Source organism: Lytechinus variegatus, chromosome 1 (assembly GCF_018143015.1).
Source record: "Lytechinus variegatus isolate NC3 chromosome 1, Lvar_3.0, whole genome shotgun sequence".
Lineage (NCBI taxonomy): Eukaryota > Metazoa > Echinodermata > Echinoidea > Temnopleuroida > Toxopneustidae > Lytechinus > Lytechinus variegatus.
Window position 1 is genome coordinate 7,052,135 of NC_054740.1, and position 18,361 is coordinate 7,070,495.

An 18,361-nucleotide genomic window follows, 5' to 3' on the forward strand; every position below is an offset into this window, starting at 1 on the left:
TGATTTATAATGTTGCATTTGCATTTTTTCTATCTCATATTGATATTATAATATCATTCGTTCCAATTCTTTGCAGGTGAGTAGAGGGGCTGAATGCATCATGGTCAAGAAAGATTTCTTCATGAAGCACGCCCCCAACGCTGTAAAACGGAACGTCCGATCTCTGGTGTATCCATACCCGACGGCTGAGAAACTGCAAGAAAATCTTCAAAGTCACACGAACTGGTCGACTTACAAAACAGAGACTCTGACAGGAATACTCAATGATCAATCAAAAATGAAAGACTTGAAGGCATAATGATCAGTCATTAAAAACATTATGAATTATCGATACAGGGTCATAGTGTATACAGTTTGAAGGACTGGTGCAACATTGGAACATTGGTGCACATCTTTTATTTTATTTTCGTATCAGAAGTAATTTATATCATTTATAGATCTCCTGTCCCGATTATTAGCTCTAATACTTTAAATAACTGTCAAGGTTTTTCAGCAACCAGTGGAAATGAGAAAAATATAAGATGATGGAAGCGTACTACCAACTTCCACTTAGGTCTTTTCTGAAATATTTTATCAGATCAAGGAACAAATAAATTTCAAATTCAAATCTGGGGGATTAACGTTTTTATTGTATTCAAGTTAAATTGATGTTTGTGGCAATAAGAATTTTACGATTCATTATTCCATGCACTCAAAGGTGGTGGCGAGGGGGGGCTCTTTTCAAGTATTGAACAGAAATATAAAAAAGTGGTGGAAAGGGAAAAGAGGGAGAAGGGAAGGAAGAAGGGTACACAAGGGAGAGGTTTGGGTGGTGTACCTCTAAAGTATCCCTGTAATTCAATTGTGGAATACAATGAAGTTATCTTGACTTTCAATCGTCTTGCCCCCACCCCCTCCTCTGGTGCTTCACCTATATGGTCTTATGATCGAATGATGCGAAACATATTGGTCTGTTTTTATTTTACATATGTCTATTATTAAGTATCAGAAATGATGGAAGTGATTTTAATCATCCTTACCGAAATTTACCTTTAGTGGCTTTTAACATATTACCAATTTTTGAATTGATTCTGCTTAAATGAACTATGCTTAAATAAGCTGTGGTTGGAATAAATTCAGAAAATGGTACAGAATTGGTTATTTTTATTCCTGCTTACAAAGTAGTCAAAATAATATCCAAGCATCAAAGCTCAAACGACTCGAAGTTATACAAGGAATTGCAAGCTTGAAATCGTCACATTTTAAACACTATTTAATATGTCACTACAGATGATATACATTGAATAAATTAACAAGTTTGCTGGTATAAATACAAATTATCTTCATTTATACTGTTACAAAAAAGGTGCGAATTTGAACCCTCTCGAAAAAGATTCTTTACGTAAATAAAAAAACTTGAAAAGTCTCAAATTGGCTGTTTATGGTAATTTAGAACCTGTACAGGTTCTAAATACGGGATAAGTATAGAACCCTCTAAGAACCTAAGAGTGTACACTGTATGATACAGTACAATAATGTAATAGCACTATTAATTCAAAGAAAGCATCAAAATATTCACTCTCAGTTTGAGACAACACTTATACTTCGAAACAAACATAATAATGTCACAAAATTTTGAATTAGAATTTAACATTTCTTGACCAATAAAGCTCAATGTATTGAAACATAATCCGATGAAATTGAAAGCAAATTGGAGATGTTTTTCTTCTAATGATCATGAAGAGATATATTATCAACCTGAATGCTTATCATATAGAATTTATGAAATGACAAAATATGGTAATTGAACATGTTTTCTGAGAAAATTAAATTTGTGAAAATGCAACTCGAGAGAATGTATATATCAGACATAAAAGAGGTCAGTGCAATGAAACTGGCTATCTCATCGTGATATTAGTGTCTTATATGTATATTTTGAAGACTTATTAGAGATAATTCGAGTGCCTGTATATTTCCGTCCTTTATATCTCAGAAACTTTTATATCTTTTTCTTAGCCAATACGTGATGTAGATGAACCTGTTAGGTTGTGCAATATTGTGGTATATATTTGGTTTATCTGTTAATATGTGTTCGTTTTTTCAACTGAATAAATGAGTTAAAATGTGTCCCGAATTTAAATTTGCACTGAACTTATTTGAACGTTTGCTGAGTTAACCATAATCCCGTGAAAGCAGTGATGAGATACACTCTCAAGCTCAGGTATTTAAAGGTCAAGTCCACCTCAGAAAAATGTTGATTTGAATCAATATAGAAAAATCAGACAAGCACAATGCTGAAAATTTCATCAAAATCGGATGTAAAGTAAGAAAGTTATGACATTTCAAAGTTTTTCTTATTTTTAACAAAATAGTTATATGGACGAGCCAGTTACATCCAAAATGAGACAGTCAATGATGTCACTCACTATTTCTTTTGTTTTTTATTGTTTGAATTATACAATATTTCAATTTTACGGATTTGATGATAAGGACCTCCTTGCCTGAAGCACAAAATGTAAAAAAAAAATGGAATTCCACGTGTTCAGGGGGGAATGAAACTTCATTTCACATGACAATTACGAGAAAATAAAGATATTTCATATTTCATATAATGAAATAAAAAAAGAAATAGTGAGTGAGTGATGTCATCACTTCCCTCATTTGCATACCGACCGAAATGTGCATATAACTGTTTGGTGAAATGAAGCGAAACTTTAAAATGTCATAACTTTCTTATTTTACATCCGATTTTGATGAAATTTTGATGTTTACTCTTTTTATTCAAATCAAGTTCTTGTTGGGGTGGACTTGTCCTTTAAAATAAATCCTGATCATATGAACTAATCACTACAAACTCTATATTTAGTATTATATCCTCAAGGGTCTTTTTTAATTTTCAAATGAATTAAATTCAATTCCTTTCGATTAAAATCCAAGATAGGAGTTCGACTGGTAACAAACTACAACCGATGAGGATTTATTTGAAATCTCTGCGATTTAGAGTGTCGTCTGTCCTGCGATCAAGTCGTATTGAATATATTTAACCGTTGTGATCAAACTTGGATGAAAATGGGGTATTGGAAACAATAACACAAATGCAGTCTTTGGCGTCGACATTGAGATGACCATGTCCATGATAAACTCATCAGATTATACCAGTGGCTACCTTCTTGTTGAATGTGATGATATCTCCGATCATAGCTGATTTATATTTATCCCAATCAGCGTGTTCTTGAAGTAATTCTTGTAAACGAGCTTCAGCCGGCCACGGAGGGACCTAGAAGGAAAATGTTAGGTAGTGGAAGTCATTCAAGGGACTCGGTACCAATTTTCAAGACACTTGCCGGGAAAATGGTCAAACAAATAGCTAGATAACTGGTCGAAATCAAATATACAGTACACATAAAAACATTGGCAGGTTTGAAGCAGCTAATTTCAATTAAAAAAAGAAGTTGAAGCATTTACATTTGTAATCGAAAAAAAATTGACCACGACACCACTCCTCTCGCAGCTGATCCGTTTTCGAATTATTGAAAAACCATAATGACAATCCACAAATTATATTTTATTCTTTTAATTATGGGTGTTTTATTTACACAAAATCGATTCAGCTTCTCTTGTTACCCTTTTGTCGACCATTTGTTTTTGCTTGCTTTATATTTTTTTCATCTCGTGAAAAATGATAGTGGGCAATTGCTCATACCCATTCATTGCTGTCCTTACCGTTAATTTAAAAGTTGTGATTAATCTGGTATCTTTATGTGACCACATCTATATAGGGAACAGGAAACACAGGCTACAGGATTTGAGACGAGTTCATCTCGAATTTCGAATTATTTTTTTATATATTTTTTCAGCAACCTATGGAAGAGGTTCGTCTGCCACCCCCCTCCTGACGAAAATCACGAATGGCCGCACATATATATATATATATATATATATATATATATATATATATAGGAGGCACCATGTACTGTTTATCTGTAGCTGTTAGTGTGACTTACCGTACGAAGTAGATGATCTTTGGCTGTCTCAGTTAGGTGCTGCAGGAAGAAACTCTTAGAGATGAGGATACACTCGGCTCCTTCTGATGTCAAAGTTAAACTAGGGGAACCCCCGACAGACTTGAAGAGGACTGAGTTGAGCCCCTGTAAAAAAAAAAAACCAAACATTGATTTGAGTTGAACCAAGAGAACTAAACCCGGAGTGAATATCCTTATAAAACATGATTTAATATCGAAATAGACGATTCCTTTATTTCCATTCAACAATCAATATATATTGTGGAATTTTGGTTCAAAAATTATTTCCATCTGATCTAAATTATTATTATTTTTTGAATATGTAGTAGAATGAATATTGTAAAAAGTAAGGAAAAGTGCAACATTCTTTTGGGTCTTAATCATATGGCTATGTAAATTTTCAAATTTATCATATAATGTAGAACAATAATGTCAAGCCATTAAATAATTTGTACTAGAGTATTTTACTTACGAAAACTTCACCCGAAACACATCGTCTGAGTTTAAGAAAGATTGAATTCCTCTCGTCACAATCTCGTGTACTACCAGCATCAGAAGCCATGGACGCCATCAACGTTGTCTGTTGAAATAAAAGTCGGGAGTTTTAGTATCATACGAATTGATATTGCAGGAGAGTAGATGCTTCCAATGTATCCATTTCAAGAACAACCAGAGGCGACTTTTATAGGTTTTAAAAATTATCAAGGAGAACAGGAAACTGATCAATTTAAAACCACAACAAATGAAAAAAAGATCGAAGTAAATTCATGAAGAAAAACAAGAAACGGTCACCTCCAACGAATGACCCTTACTAAAAAAAAAAAAAACACCCAAAGGAACGTATTAATATCGTCACTGCTAAGGGTGTGACACACAAGGGAGGACTGTATCCATCTCGTGGTAATAATTGCATGCAAAGTTGGACCAAAGATGGGGCATAGAGCCCCCCCCCCCCGGAATCAAGTAAGATAATAATTGAATCGCATTAAACTTCCTAACTGATTTTGGTTCGGCTGTTGAAATCCTGCATATACCTTGCTCAAAAACATGCAAAGACCAAATAACGAAAGCAAATATCCCATATCCTCTCTAAAATCGGTCTTGGCGCTGATCAGGACGGTGTTTTGGAAGCCGTGAGAATCATGAAAATTCTCGAACGCTACTTATAATTACAACATACCCAAGAACATAAAACAAGAATACATGAATTCTATTTTACAACTGATAAACCTACCGTTAAATCAGCAAGGCGAGGGCTGCGACTCCGGGCATTAATGTTATCCAACACTAAAATAAAGAAAATAAATAAACAGAATTTAACATTCAATACAAAAGTGATGATATCGTTTTAGACTGAATGAAACTCTTAAATTGCTATAATAGCTGCATTTTTTAATAATTGCATTTACAATGAGGTGAGTCTTTAAGTACTTTTATTTTGGTTATTTTTATTTATTTATTTATTCATTCATTCATTCATTTGTTTATTTTATTTTATTTCATTTTATTCTATTTATTTATTTTATTTTTTTTTTTTTTGGGGGGGGGTGGGCGTATAGAAACAATGATAAACCTACATGAGATATGTTCCTCGGCGTTTCCAATACAGTCCAGCTTCTGTCTGAGTTGTACCTCGGTGGAGAAAACCGTTTTAGCTGCCCTGTAAAACCTTCCTTTCTCCTTGGATACCTTCGGCTCCCCATCACTTCCAATGCTTGCTGTGCTGACGTCATCTCTGATGCTAGGGGCGGGGCTAGAGGGCCAAGAGGTGGATGAGGGTTGGTCGTCTTCCGTGACTTTGATGATGGGAGGTAACTTCAGTTTCTTTCCTGATTGGAGAAGAGCATTGGGAGAAACGTCATGAGAAATTGAAAATGAAGGAAAAACAAGGCGCAGAAGACAGGGAGAGTATTCCCTTTTCCTAACTTTTTTTCTTATCTATTATTTTGCATATCAGATAGCGAACACGCACTTTAGGGTGAACATCATTTTATTCAAAAGATTCTGAAGTAATAGACCGAATTGCATTGGCAGCTGAATTTACATTCGCCAGCTAATTGGTATGGCAAAGAGAAAAGGAAATAAGAAACGTAAGAATAAAGATGTTTTAGATTTGATAATCATAGGCAACCGTCGTTGTATTTTTTTTCTCCAGATTGAGCAGCTATCTAAAATACAGTTATCTAAAATACAGCTATCTAAAATATAGGAAAAAACACGCAATGTTCGAATTCCCAGTTTTGCCATACTTAAAAATTTACCATTAAAAGTAAACTTGAAAACGATGAAATTGAATGAGAGAGACAGACAGACATAGAGAAAGACGTGGATATATAATATTTATAACATAGGCACATACACTATTACATACATTTTGAATTATTAAATAACAAAATAATTCCTTAAAAGAAAAAAAAACGATTTACGGACAGATTCTTTGAATGTTATGTTCATAGAGTGTCAACGATATCTTTCTTTCTTTCTGAAAAAAAGTTTAAAGTACTTACTGCGATTTGCTTTGTGAGTTGTTAGTTTCTTCCTGTGAGGTTCTATCCCCTTTGTCTTGCGTGGAGTTGTAGTTATAGGTTCTTTGAGTTCTTTTAGCACTTGACAAGCTCCCTGGATGGAGGAAAAAATAATGATGTAAAATGTGTGAATCTAAGCGGTTGTAGGAATCATGTTTACAATTTTTTTTCAAACGTTTGTTATATTTTTCTCCTTTTCTCCTTTTTCGTCATGCTCCTTAAAAGTATACTCGCAAACATGCCTGCCATTTTTTTTGGGGGGGTCAATTTGCCTGCATCTTATCAGGAATGTTTGTACTGACGCAAATTGATAACATTATTTTCATATAAACATGCCAATGTTTGAATATTTTAAAAATATAAGTTTGTATGTAGGGCAAATCAGTGATTCATATTAATTTCGGCAACACTGATTTGATATGCAATGTTTGAGTAAGAACGCCATGATATTAGTTTTAACCATTCGAAGGGTATCTACCCCCCTCCCAACGATGGTGAATATCGTTGCTAATTTATTACTAACTTCACAACCATTACTCTATAGACTATTACTCAACTATGACGTTTGCCCCATGTAATATATTAGAGAGGTTCGAGACTATAGGATCAGAACACAACTCACAGATTTGACGATATAAATCCATTCCGTCTTGTTGCTGTTCAGGCAAACCACCGCGCCCTTTCTAAAGTAGGTGAGAAGGCAGATAGCAGGGTTGTTCTTCGGTAGCTTCTCGACAGGCCAATCGTTAAAAACCGTGATCGTACGAAGAAAACTGGCCACATCGACGTCCTGCTCGATCTCAAGCTCGTTCTTAGGTGTGAAAATTGTCATATATTCCTTAAAGAAAGTGAAGTCCAAACGAAGTTTAAATGATTAATTGCCGCATTTGCGTTATGTACAATGGGGAGATTTTGAACACCAATTAATATATGGAAAAGGGAAAACACATTTATTTACCAACCCAAACTAATTTTTCATGTAATTAGTATAAAGAAAAATTCCTATGTGTCTGAATAAAGGACACTGGTTTCCCCCTATAAGTAATATACGACTTCAATTCTTGACATTAGCCCCAGCTTATTCTAAAGTCCCCCCTGCCAGTCTATTTCATTTTCTCTTTTGTTCAAGATTCTATTGATACAAATTACCAAGAAGAAAAAAGTATGCACAACTAAGCAATTAATGTTCATAATTATTAATTAATAAAAAGAAACGAATAATTTGAAATGAAGCCGTTTCCTACCTCTCTATCTAGGCTAAGTAATTCCACTTCCTCGTGAGATACGATGGTGTGTGGTCTCACAACCCCAGTCATCAGTTCTCGTTCCTACAAAAGGTGCGAAAAATTGAAATATTAGTTCTTTCATTAGGTCTGCCTAACATTCAATCATCAGAATTATGAGTCAGCATCCTCTATTTCCGCAAGATAGCAGGGAATGACATCTGTGTTGAAATTTTAAATAATTCATAGGCTTGGAGTAGTAGTCTTCACAGCACGGTAAAATGAGTTTCGAACCCTCACCCTTGGCTTCACCATTCATGGAGTGACCGATTGTACCACGCCAACAAACTGCTACATGGTTCGCAAATTAATGTTCATCGATATTAATGAGGCGAATGACCATTCTCTTTGTTAATACGACCGATAAACATTCAAAATTAACCAATACAGCTTACAATTCAAGAGGTATTTGAACCTTTTAACCAATTTTATCGGTCATACGCATTATTCACGAAGCCTGCATGGTTCATCTGACCATTCTGGACCATTCTCCGAGAGAATCCTGTTATATGGAGTGTACATAATATTTTAACATTATCTTAAAATTGGCGCCTCTGTGCTTGAAGCGACGCACCGATACTCACTCCAAACGTGTTTCCTCTCTTGATGAAGTTGACAAGTTTAACCCTTGGTTCTTGAGTTTGTTCATCCCGGGTGGTTGTGGTGACGATCGCTGTACCTGATAACATCAGGTGAAAATTATCTGCTCGATGACCTTCCCGTACAATCACGCGACGTTTCTCAAGCCTTCATTCAAATAAATATATCACAGCTTAGTTTACTCAGAGTTTAGTCGTCTTTAGAATTGTATGAAAGGTGCAACATAATTAAACCATCGAATATAAACAATAGCTGCTTCGATGATTATGATAGTGATGTTGATATAAATTCGGATGATAATAATAATGATAATAATAACAATACTAATACTCTTACGCCCGTAATTGTTGCAGCTATCATGGCTATACTGAAACTAATAATTTTACTATAGTGCAACTGCTGGTGCTGTCACTGCAACTACTACTACAACTACTACAACAACAACTACTACTACTACTACTACTACTACTACTACTACTACTACTACTACTACTACTACTACTACTACTTCTACTACTACTACTATTACTACAACTACTACAACTACTACTACTATATTACTGCTCATTTGATGATAATGATGATGATTACAATAGATATTATGTTCATGAAAACATATTGAATGAAAATTGTAACAATCTACAATTAAGAGTTTATATTTTCCTACCAGTGATTGTCTATAAAACCATCTTTTTATACATATAACTGAATAGGACAAATCACTACTTAATTATTTTGGATTATTAAGAATACTTAGGAAAAGCTATGCGAATTCCGCTTTAATCTGTTTTTTGTAGGACTATTGGCGCGTATTCGTACTTACTTGTTATAGAATCCAAACTTTGCGATAGATTGTTGCATTTGAACTGGAAACTCACAGAAAGCGTCCAGAGTAGTACGAAGTGAAACCAATGTCTGTTTAACATGTTTAATGAGTGAGAATCGAGATAATCGCAAATAAATTAATATCAAATAAGTTTAACAATCAATGTCGGCTTATACTAATATCTTCTTCTAGGGCAAGTCCATAAAACGATTAACCCTTTTTTACGTCTGACTCCCATTTTTCTCAAGTTCGAGAAGAACTGGCCAAGTCATGGTCCGTTGAGATATTACAGACTGTCATAAGAACCAGAAATCAGAGACAGAAAGTTTCATCATGGTAGGGTTAATGGTTTCATGAAGGTAACATGTATAAGGGGTCGGACTTACACATTTTTTTTGGAATTGCTCTCTATTCATTCTAAAGACTTTGAAAACTATAGATTTATTTCATACTATTACAAGAAATACACAAATTCAACTCGTGTCATATGCCAGACTTTAAAAACAGAAATTGCTAGGTATGCAAATAAAATTTCAGCTAAACCTTTTTAAATCATTGTAAAGACTGGATACAGTTGCAGTTTGAAAACAATCTAAATTCGGCTTGTGATTTCGAAGAGAGAGTGAGGAAGGGGAGCGGAGCCGAGGGGGGGGGGGTCCTAAGCCGTGTGTACTAGGGAATAAAATTGAAAATAATATAGAATCTCCAAACAATGACAATGACATACCTTCTTTACTTCTTCATGACTCCTGTCACATGGTTCCTTCATTAAAATCCGTTTAACTTCCAAACTGAGCTGACCCTAATAGTTATGATGATAGAAATATAGGTCGCGTGATTATAAAATTTCACGTCACGTGATGATAGGAGGATTACGTAGAGAACTTTCTGATAACGAACATTGCGATAAAAATGTTTACTTTTTCTAGTTCCCACACCATGTAAATAGTAATTTGTTTCAGCAAAATGTGAATGATTATTGAGAATGCAGGGCCTCTAAATACTTATTTTTTTCCAAATAATTAAACATTACTTAGAAATGGGGTCATCATTGCAACATGTACTTATTCGCACAATTTCATGATACTTTAATCAATATAATTTCAACTGTATTATTTATCAACATATTTGTGTAGATACTTATAAATATCATCACTCATTTTTTTAAGAATTAATGGCAAATTATTTTATTTGTTAAGTCTTTGGATTATTTCAGGGGCTGTTTCTTATTCCAAATTAGGGGGAGGGGGCAGACGTACCCATGTATTCCTGTACACGCTATCATAATTATTAAATTATTATAATTTCACATTATTTTCAACAATTATTGTTAATGGCGCTCCAATCTTTTGGTGGCTCTTTATATCTTTACTTTCGTCACGCGAGGTCATGAGGTCATTCATCTCTAACGGACACACCTTTACTTTATAGCGCGTAGTCTGTATCGATTTTAAACATGTAGAAAACATTTGTATTCACAATCAGTAGACGGATTGATTTAGGTTTTAAAAATAGTGAAAAGCTTTTCCGAAAATACGTGATCTATACACTATTCATGTCTCTCAGCAAGGCCATTTTTACGTAGCTTATATTGCTTTTCGCAAGTGTTTTATTTTATTTATTTTTATAACGCTTGATGATCTCTGAAGACGATACAGGGCGATTCCATACGCGTCGTACTGGAAATTTTGACAACAATTTCTAGTGTCCTAGCCGAATGCTTGAGCAATATTTTTTTTGTCGATGATAAAGCTATAGTGGGTAGTCATGTGAAAAACTATCAACCAACACATAAAATTTGATCACGGGTAAATTGTGTGTGAAAATGTTGTGTCGTACAAGTATGTCGTACGGGACGCAGGAATGTCCCGTACGACACGCAACATTTTAAGCTCTAATTCACCTACGGACGACGTATTTTTGTTGGTTGTCAGTTTGTTGCATGTCTACCCACAAAGCAAATTGAAGTTCTTCGTTAGTTTAGGTAGCAGATTAGAAAATGTTATGAAAATGGCTGATTTTTCTAGTCCTACAGAGACTAACTATGAAACATAAAAAGTGCAGATTTCGAAATATTGATACTTTTAAGGGGAAATGTTTCAAGGCTTGTGAGAAATCGATATTGAAATCCGTCTCCCTGCTTTCCATTGCGCTTATGAGTCGCCTTTATTTTATATTCTTACGTTTCAGTGCCAAGTGCCAAGCTTAGCCACGTTAAGAGATAAGTGGTCGAAACGAAGCCCCTACCCCACACACACCCACACATCATAGAGCTATTAATAGCTCCATGCACACATCATCAGAGCGTGACTAGGAGAGGGAAAAGGACAGAAAACACTACAACGAAGCCACCATTTCAAACAGCTGTTTCATTATAGTCCTATAACTAAATAAAATTCTGTTTATACGGGGCGGCGCCGGGACAATTGATAGGGGGCAGGATCAGACCAAAGTGAGGTCAAACCTGATCTCTCCTTTTATACTCCTTTTTCTTCTGTCTGCCCCTTTGAAACCCCGTTTTCTACCCTTTTTTTAATAACCAAACATCCAGACTCTCTTGCCCCAAAATTGGCACCTCTCCTACAGACCTATATATCTTTCATGGAATTAAATTGAAATGTTTTTTTTTGGTCCACCACTTTAAGAAAGCGAATACTCTGAATCAAAAAGAATAATGTAAAATGGTACAAGGTTGGAGTGAATCTCTCTATGTGGGGATGGGAAACACTTTGGTCTGTTTTTCCCGATGCTTTTAAGACGAGAGAGAAATTATGTTACCAAACTGATAATTGGAATAACAAATATAGTCGTTGACTAGACATCACCTTTCTAAGTGAATATCAACCACCGTAATTAACGTGGAATCGTCTGTATAGCATGTCCCTTAAGAAATGACAATAATCTCAGTCTAGCAAGGGAAGGAGATCATTCACCAAATAATAATATGCCTCAAATTTCTTTAGATACGGTATAACTCAGAAAATGTAGGCCCAATAAACATGATAAAGGAAAATGAAACGACTGAGTGGCAGATAACTAATTTCTTTTTCCTTTTTTCTTGGCTTTATTAATGAAAACCAATAAGAATTTAACATTTTTGCCACAGATTTCAAAAGGAACTTATATCAATAACTTCTTTCATATTTATTTTCTCTTTGTTAAATCCATCAAATTATCATCATCATTATTATTTTTATTATTTTACCAAATCATGATATAACCATAGATGAATTCATACATGGTAAAAACAAACAATACAGAATGGAACAGTGCTACATACTGGTCAGTGGTGATAAAAGCATAATAAATAGCTGTTGCTCGTTAGCATATCACCCTCACCTGTAGCACTGCGTACAAATACCAACTTACAAAACATACCAATTACAAAAAACTATCTAGCTCAATAATAAGTTCTATAAAAGCCTTCCGACCACTAAAAACTTATTTTCATACTGTGAAAAAGGGAATTATATAAGTCTATACATGAACATGATCACGGTGAAGAATAAAAGAACAAAACAATATTGTTAAAGATAAGTTAAATGTTTTAAGAAGCATTACGGAAATCAATTCAATTATTCAGCATCATTTTCATTTGTATAATAGCTGAGAACATACCTATCATTTTGATAGCCTAATTGTCTAATTCTGTAAGCTAACTAATGTAAAGTAGGTTGAAAGTAGAATGCATTCGAGATAGATGTTAAGATTAAGGAGCTACATATTAGCTCCATGTTAAGATTGAACAATGATACACGTAATGCATACGACCTTATTGCTATTGGTGAATACATTAGACAAGATGCGAAAAGATCAGTTAGTTTCATAGTTACAGGGGCACATGGCGAACGCATAATTATTGATGAATAAATTAGACAATATCATTAAAAATCCATATTTTTTTTTAGTTTTTGCCTACAATCATTCTTATGTTTCATCTTAGAAGTGCCCAATTTCTAGGTGATATCCCTTGTATTTTACTTGACAGATCTTTGGGGGAACAACTGTACCCTTTCATGGAGTAAGAGATGCCCCTCCCCCTTTTTTTGCTTTTCAAAGAGAATACACTCCACCATCTTGTATGAATCTCACATCTGCCCTTCAGTGAATTCTCGCGCTTCAATAACAACCACATGTCGGATATACCGGGTTATGCCGGTCCACCATATGATTCAGAGAATTTGATCACAATTCTGAAAAATGAATAACGTTTTAAATTTAAGGCCTTAACTAAATTATCAAGGATGGTTAATCCTTAATTTTTTTGCACGTACGTACCTCTTTTCTCGCCTTGAAGTGATTAAGATCGAAGAAGATTCCTACTTCTTTCTTAGGAGAATGGCTACCCAGACCGACACTCTCGGCGTCTTGTTCCCTCACATAACGGCTTCTATTTCAGGAAAATCATCAAAATTATCTTATCATCAAAATTCTTGTTTGCACTTAATGTTTGCAAGAAATTTTTATCTATTATAAACATAGATTTAGTAACTATATTGTCAGTTGATACAATGTAGGATTATGTACTAAAGTAGATGGCGGTTTCTTGTAAATATACTTCAAAGAAAAATATAGGCCTTAACATCGTTGCTGTGTACATCTTACATTACGATGGTTTTAGTACTTCTCCGGATAATATGCTTCAGTATTATATGCAACATATTTTATACATGCAGAAATAAACGCAAGAAGAGAAACAAGAAAACAACACACGGAAGTTGTTGAACGCTCATGATCCCAGAGAGAGGGGGGGGGGGGCGGCAGGGGCGTCGATCCATTTTTCAGATGGGGGGGGGGGGCAAAATCATGAATCAATTTTCCAAAAGCGCTCGATCACACAAAACAAACTCACACACACACATATGCCTATATGTATGTGTACATAATATATATGTATACACAGACACACACATATATATACATATCTCACCAGCAGATTAATGCGAGCGCGAAGCGCGAGCTGAGAATTTTGATATTTCGATCTTTAAAAAAAATGAGTTTAATGGACGTTTTTATTAAAGAACAAGATATATATATCCAACAAAAGATTATTGCAAGTCGAAGTGGGAGTTCTTTTGAGGTTTAGAACTTAAAACGGGACCATATTCACCTATTTAATCATGGAAAGTAAAGGTTTTTGTTACAGAAATGATGCGAGCGCGAGCTGAAATTTTTTGATATTCCAATCTGAAAAGTGGACATTTTGAGCACGATTTTATACGAAGAACGAGTTGTGTATCTCAATCTCGCTTGCTGATTTCTGTGTAACATTACGATCTTATTTTATTTTTAGCACATGCGGAATTATTGGGGGGGGGGGGGGCAAAACGATATGTTAGCCCCCCAATATTTTCATTGGTGGGGCGATCGCCCCCCCCCCTGCCCCCCATAATCGACGCCTCTGGGGGGGGGGGTGAAAGAGAAGGGGGAGAGGGGCATATACCAAGAAGATACTAGTAAGATGATTTACCTTTTGTTGATCTGAAACGAGCGGTTGATTAGCTGGAGAAGTCTAACAGCCTTCATAAAACGGTGCTTTAACTGTCAGGGGAAAATGAGAAATCTAAGCATTATATTCATGAAGAATTATGTCTCTCGTCTGTTTTATTTATAAGCTCATCCACCGTAAAGGTTGCAAATAGAATATAACAAAAGCAGTGAAGGTACCTCAGCCCTTCCCCAATCGTCAAAAACCTCTAATTTTCAAATTTTCATACGAATCAATTCAACTAATATAGTGTGAAATATTTTATTCGAAAAAATGTACTCTTCAGAAATGGCGCTTCGCTGCCTCGCTTCCATATTGATTGTTACTGAACAGTAATCATATTTGCTACCCCCTGAAAATATATAAATCATACGAACGTAGCGTAAGTTGAACATTATACTGTTGACTAAGTTTGACGTCTGTAATCACATTCCTATATCATGTTCTATGAATAAAGATATTCATAATTTAGTACTACTAATGATACTGATGGTGACGATTATTAAAGATGTAATTGATATAATGATATTAATCTAAGTATTATGTATGACGATTATACAACAATAACATAATAGTGAAAATATGTCTTGACATTTGTATTTATTCCGATACGCACTGCAATGCTATATTCTTTCATTCATTTCCCATATCTTTACAAAAAAATCAGATTTTTAATGATTTTGAAAACGAGAGATATGAATTAAAAACGTAACTGAATTGAAAAAGAAGATTAAATAGCGAATTGTGCTTGACGTTGACACGTGAGATTATGACGACACGAGTGCATAATTTTGATCACGGCCGACTTACCAAACTTGGAGGAGGAGCGATAGCCTTGAGTTGCGATCTTCTGCTCAGTCTCCCGCCAATGCGCGATGGTGATTCTCCCTGTCGACCTGACTTCCTATTTCGTGAGCCCGACCTTGGATTAAAGCTACCTCTGCTTCTCCTTCTCCCACTCCTTCCAACCTTGTCTAAACTCATCAATGACATCGTCGACGTGTTCGAGCGAAGACTGAGAAGACTTATTTGTTTTGTGAGAGACTTTCCTCGCGGTCGAGGCACGGAGCGCGTTTTGACTACATCTACTGTTCCATCGCTGAAATTACTCGATCGTCGTAAGTACGCACTGTCGTCGTAAATGTCACTCAGAGAGCTGTTTTGCTTGGCGAGTTCCTTGATAGCTCCAAGTCGGAAACTCTCCGAACGCGTAAACGGCCGTCGCGCCCTCTCCTCTTTTTCTCCAACCTTATGGCTATCAAGGTTCCCGGGAGTAGTGGTTTCAACCGCGTTTTGAACTCCGATTAAATTACGACTACTCATTCGTTTGTAGAACTGAAGTCGCTTCTCGGCGGTTTTATTCTTCGGCTGACCCTGAAGAGAGAAATGACGAGGAGGGGATGGGTCTTCACACACCGGCGCATCTTCATCAACGCTCGTTGACGAAATGGTGGCCGGCAAACGATTAATCAAGCGAGAACTCAAGTTGATGTCAACTAGTCTTGATGAATCTCTCAAGCCGGTAGTGATCGTGTTCGCTTTCTTTGGCGGTCGACCCAGTGGTCGAAGTTGAGGGAACTCCACCCGTCCAGTCGCCATTGTCGTCATCAAGTTCTTAATACGGACTTTAATTTCCTTTCAAATACCAGAAGAAATCCTTGAATAGGTTCGTTCTTTTTTTATTCTGTCACCTATTCTCCAACATGATACGATTTACACAATAATTTCCAACTCTATATGATGCTTATTCATGAAAAAGCACTCTAGCATGTCTAGGATAGGAAGTATACAGTCCCTTATAAAGTAGATGTTATTTCTTTGCCAAACCAAACACATTGAATATTACAAAGTGAGATAAACCAACAAGAAACAAATCAATCATGTGACAGGCAATGTTTCAATCTCCTGATTTGGATAATAAAATGTCATTATGACAGATACATCGAATGCGTTTCTCCTCCAGGAATCAAATACCATAGCCCGCTTACGGGAGTTAACTTTCCTGATGGTCACTTTTAGTGGTGAAAAGGAAGATTTGTCTGATTCTGCAGAAATTTTTGTTCAAAGCAATCAAATCCTGACAGTTACCTTTCATATCGACTGCTTATTCACATGTAGCGAGAACGTACTCCGAAAGTTCATCTTGCCCAAATAATCAACATGACTGGCTTGGTCGTGATGATTATTGGGCATCTGGTTCTACTTGTCAAAGCAAGTTGATTTGTTTTTAGAAGCAGAGACGTCCCATAATACCGAAATGTTTTATAATTCACAAATCATGAACAAAAAAGAAGATATTTTGAAATTAGTCCAGATCTATTTCTTCACACATTGCAACATTAAGTCTGAGTGACTTCTATGTTCAATTAAACTAAATTACAGAAACACGATGGAACTTTCGACCTTGCATATCCTGCTGTAAATTTCTTTAAGTCAATCCACGAAATGGCGCTACCAAAAGGCTGAATACTCCATAATTAAGTTCCACGTTGAACCGTTCTTTCCTCTGATCCAAATTCAATGTTCTTCTCAGCACAAGAAAGAGGTGTTGAAATCTAAGGTGACTCCATGGACCATACCGGTTGCCAAGTTCTTACCAAGTATAGTGTTATCACATCAAACTCCTATAGACAGCCAGTAGTCCGAACCTAAATCAGAATTCTGAAGACCCTCCAGTGTCGTCGACATCTGGTGTCATAACCTGTTTTGAACCTCTGGCACAGGTGGTCCGTAAACATCTACAGTTTACATGTACAATAGATAGCTCCCTGCCAGCTTGACCGTATCATTTACAGTCCCGTATCCCAGAAACTGTTGAAGTCTTACAAAGCGTAAGTCACATCGATCAATATCTTCTATAGATCGTGAACAATCAGGAAAGAGTGGGTTGAATTGGGGGCCGATTGAGGGCGTCTTTAGCAGTCTTTGGGGGTAGACAAAGGGCTTGGCCGGGCTATTCTGAGAGAATCAATACTTGACGTCGATCGAAGATCCGCTCATATGAATCTGCATCCCCCTGCAGGGCTTCATATATTTTTATACTTTACCTGAAAGGAAACAATAACTTTGACGTCCATGTTCAAGGGTTCTTAAGTACAATGACCATTGATGTTACATAATCTGAATGAGCTTGACCAAAGTTTTCAGTGATCATGATCAAACCCATCTAATGCAGCATGCCTTGAACGGAAAGAATGTTGACAAGTTAAACAACAAAACATTTATTGAATATTGATGTAGTGTAATTCCACGATTTATTTCCAATTCGTCTAATGCAAATTTGTCCAATTGCCAACTCGTCTACTACCATTGGGTCTATCATCAGTTCGTCTACTCGCCACATGGTCTACTTTAATTTATGCGAATGTCATTCCGTCTAATAGGCAGTTGGTCCAATAGCCATTTAGTTCATATACTATTTGGTCTAATTAAACTAAACATTTGTGCAAAATGAATAAAAAGAATATGGGTATTAGACCAACTGCATGGTTATTAGACAAAGTGGTAATATACGAAATGGTGATTAGACAAAGTGATTATTGGACCAAATGGTTGTTAGACAGTGTTGATGGACGGAATGGCATTAGACTAAATGAAGGCAGACTATGTGGTGAGTGGACGAGTTGGCAGTGGACGAA

General features: G+C 35.8%; 2 protein-coding genes across 2 annotated transcripts in view; one reads left to right on the forward strand and one right to left on the reverse strand.

The window, feature by feature from the left end:
• LOC121416948 overlaps positions 1–1,366 on the forward strand; it is a 31,943-nt gene extending 30,577 nt beyond the window's left edge. The window contains exon 15 of the mRNA XM_041610519.1: positions 77–1,366. Within this exon, the coding sequence (XP_041466453.1) occupies positions 77–298 (222 nt within the window). The 3' untranslated portion in view covers positions 299–1,366. The remainder of the gene's footprint in view (positions 1–76) is intronic.
• Positions 1,367–2,753: 1,387 nt separating this feature from the next.
• On the reverse strand, positions 2,754–17,532 carry LOC121417036. Its single transcript, XM_041610626.1, has 14 exons — positions 15,534–17,532; positions 14,706–14,776; positions 13,514–13,625; positions 9,963–10,037; positions 9,233–9,324; positions 8,394–8,556; positions 7,771–7,854; positions 7,149–7,364; positions 6,509–6,620; positions 5,579–5,830; positions 5,236–5,288; positions 4,474–4,581; positions 3,984–4,127; positions 2,754–3,256 (listed from the first exon to the last, which is right to left on the reverse strand). Exons 1-14 carry the CDS (start codon positions 16,329–16,331, stop codon positions 3,125–3,127), a joined length of 2,412 nt encoding a protein of 803 aa, XP_041466560.1. The 5' UTR covers positions 16,332–17,532; the 3' UTR covers positions 2,754–3,124.
• Positions 17,533–18,361: the final 829 nt, after the last annotated feature.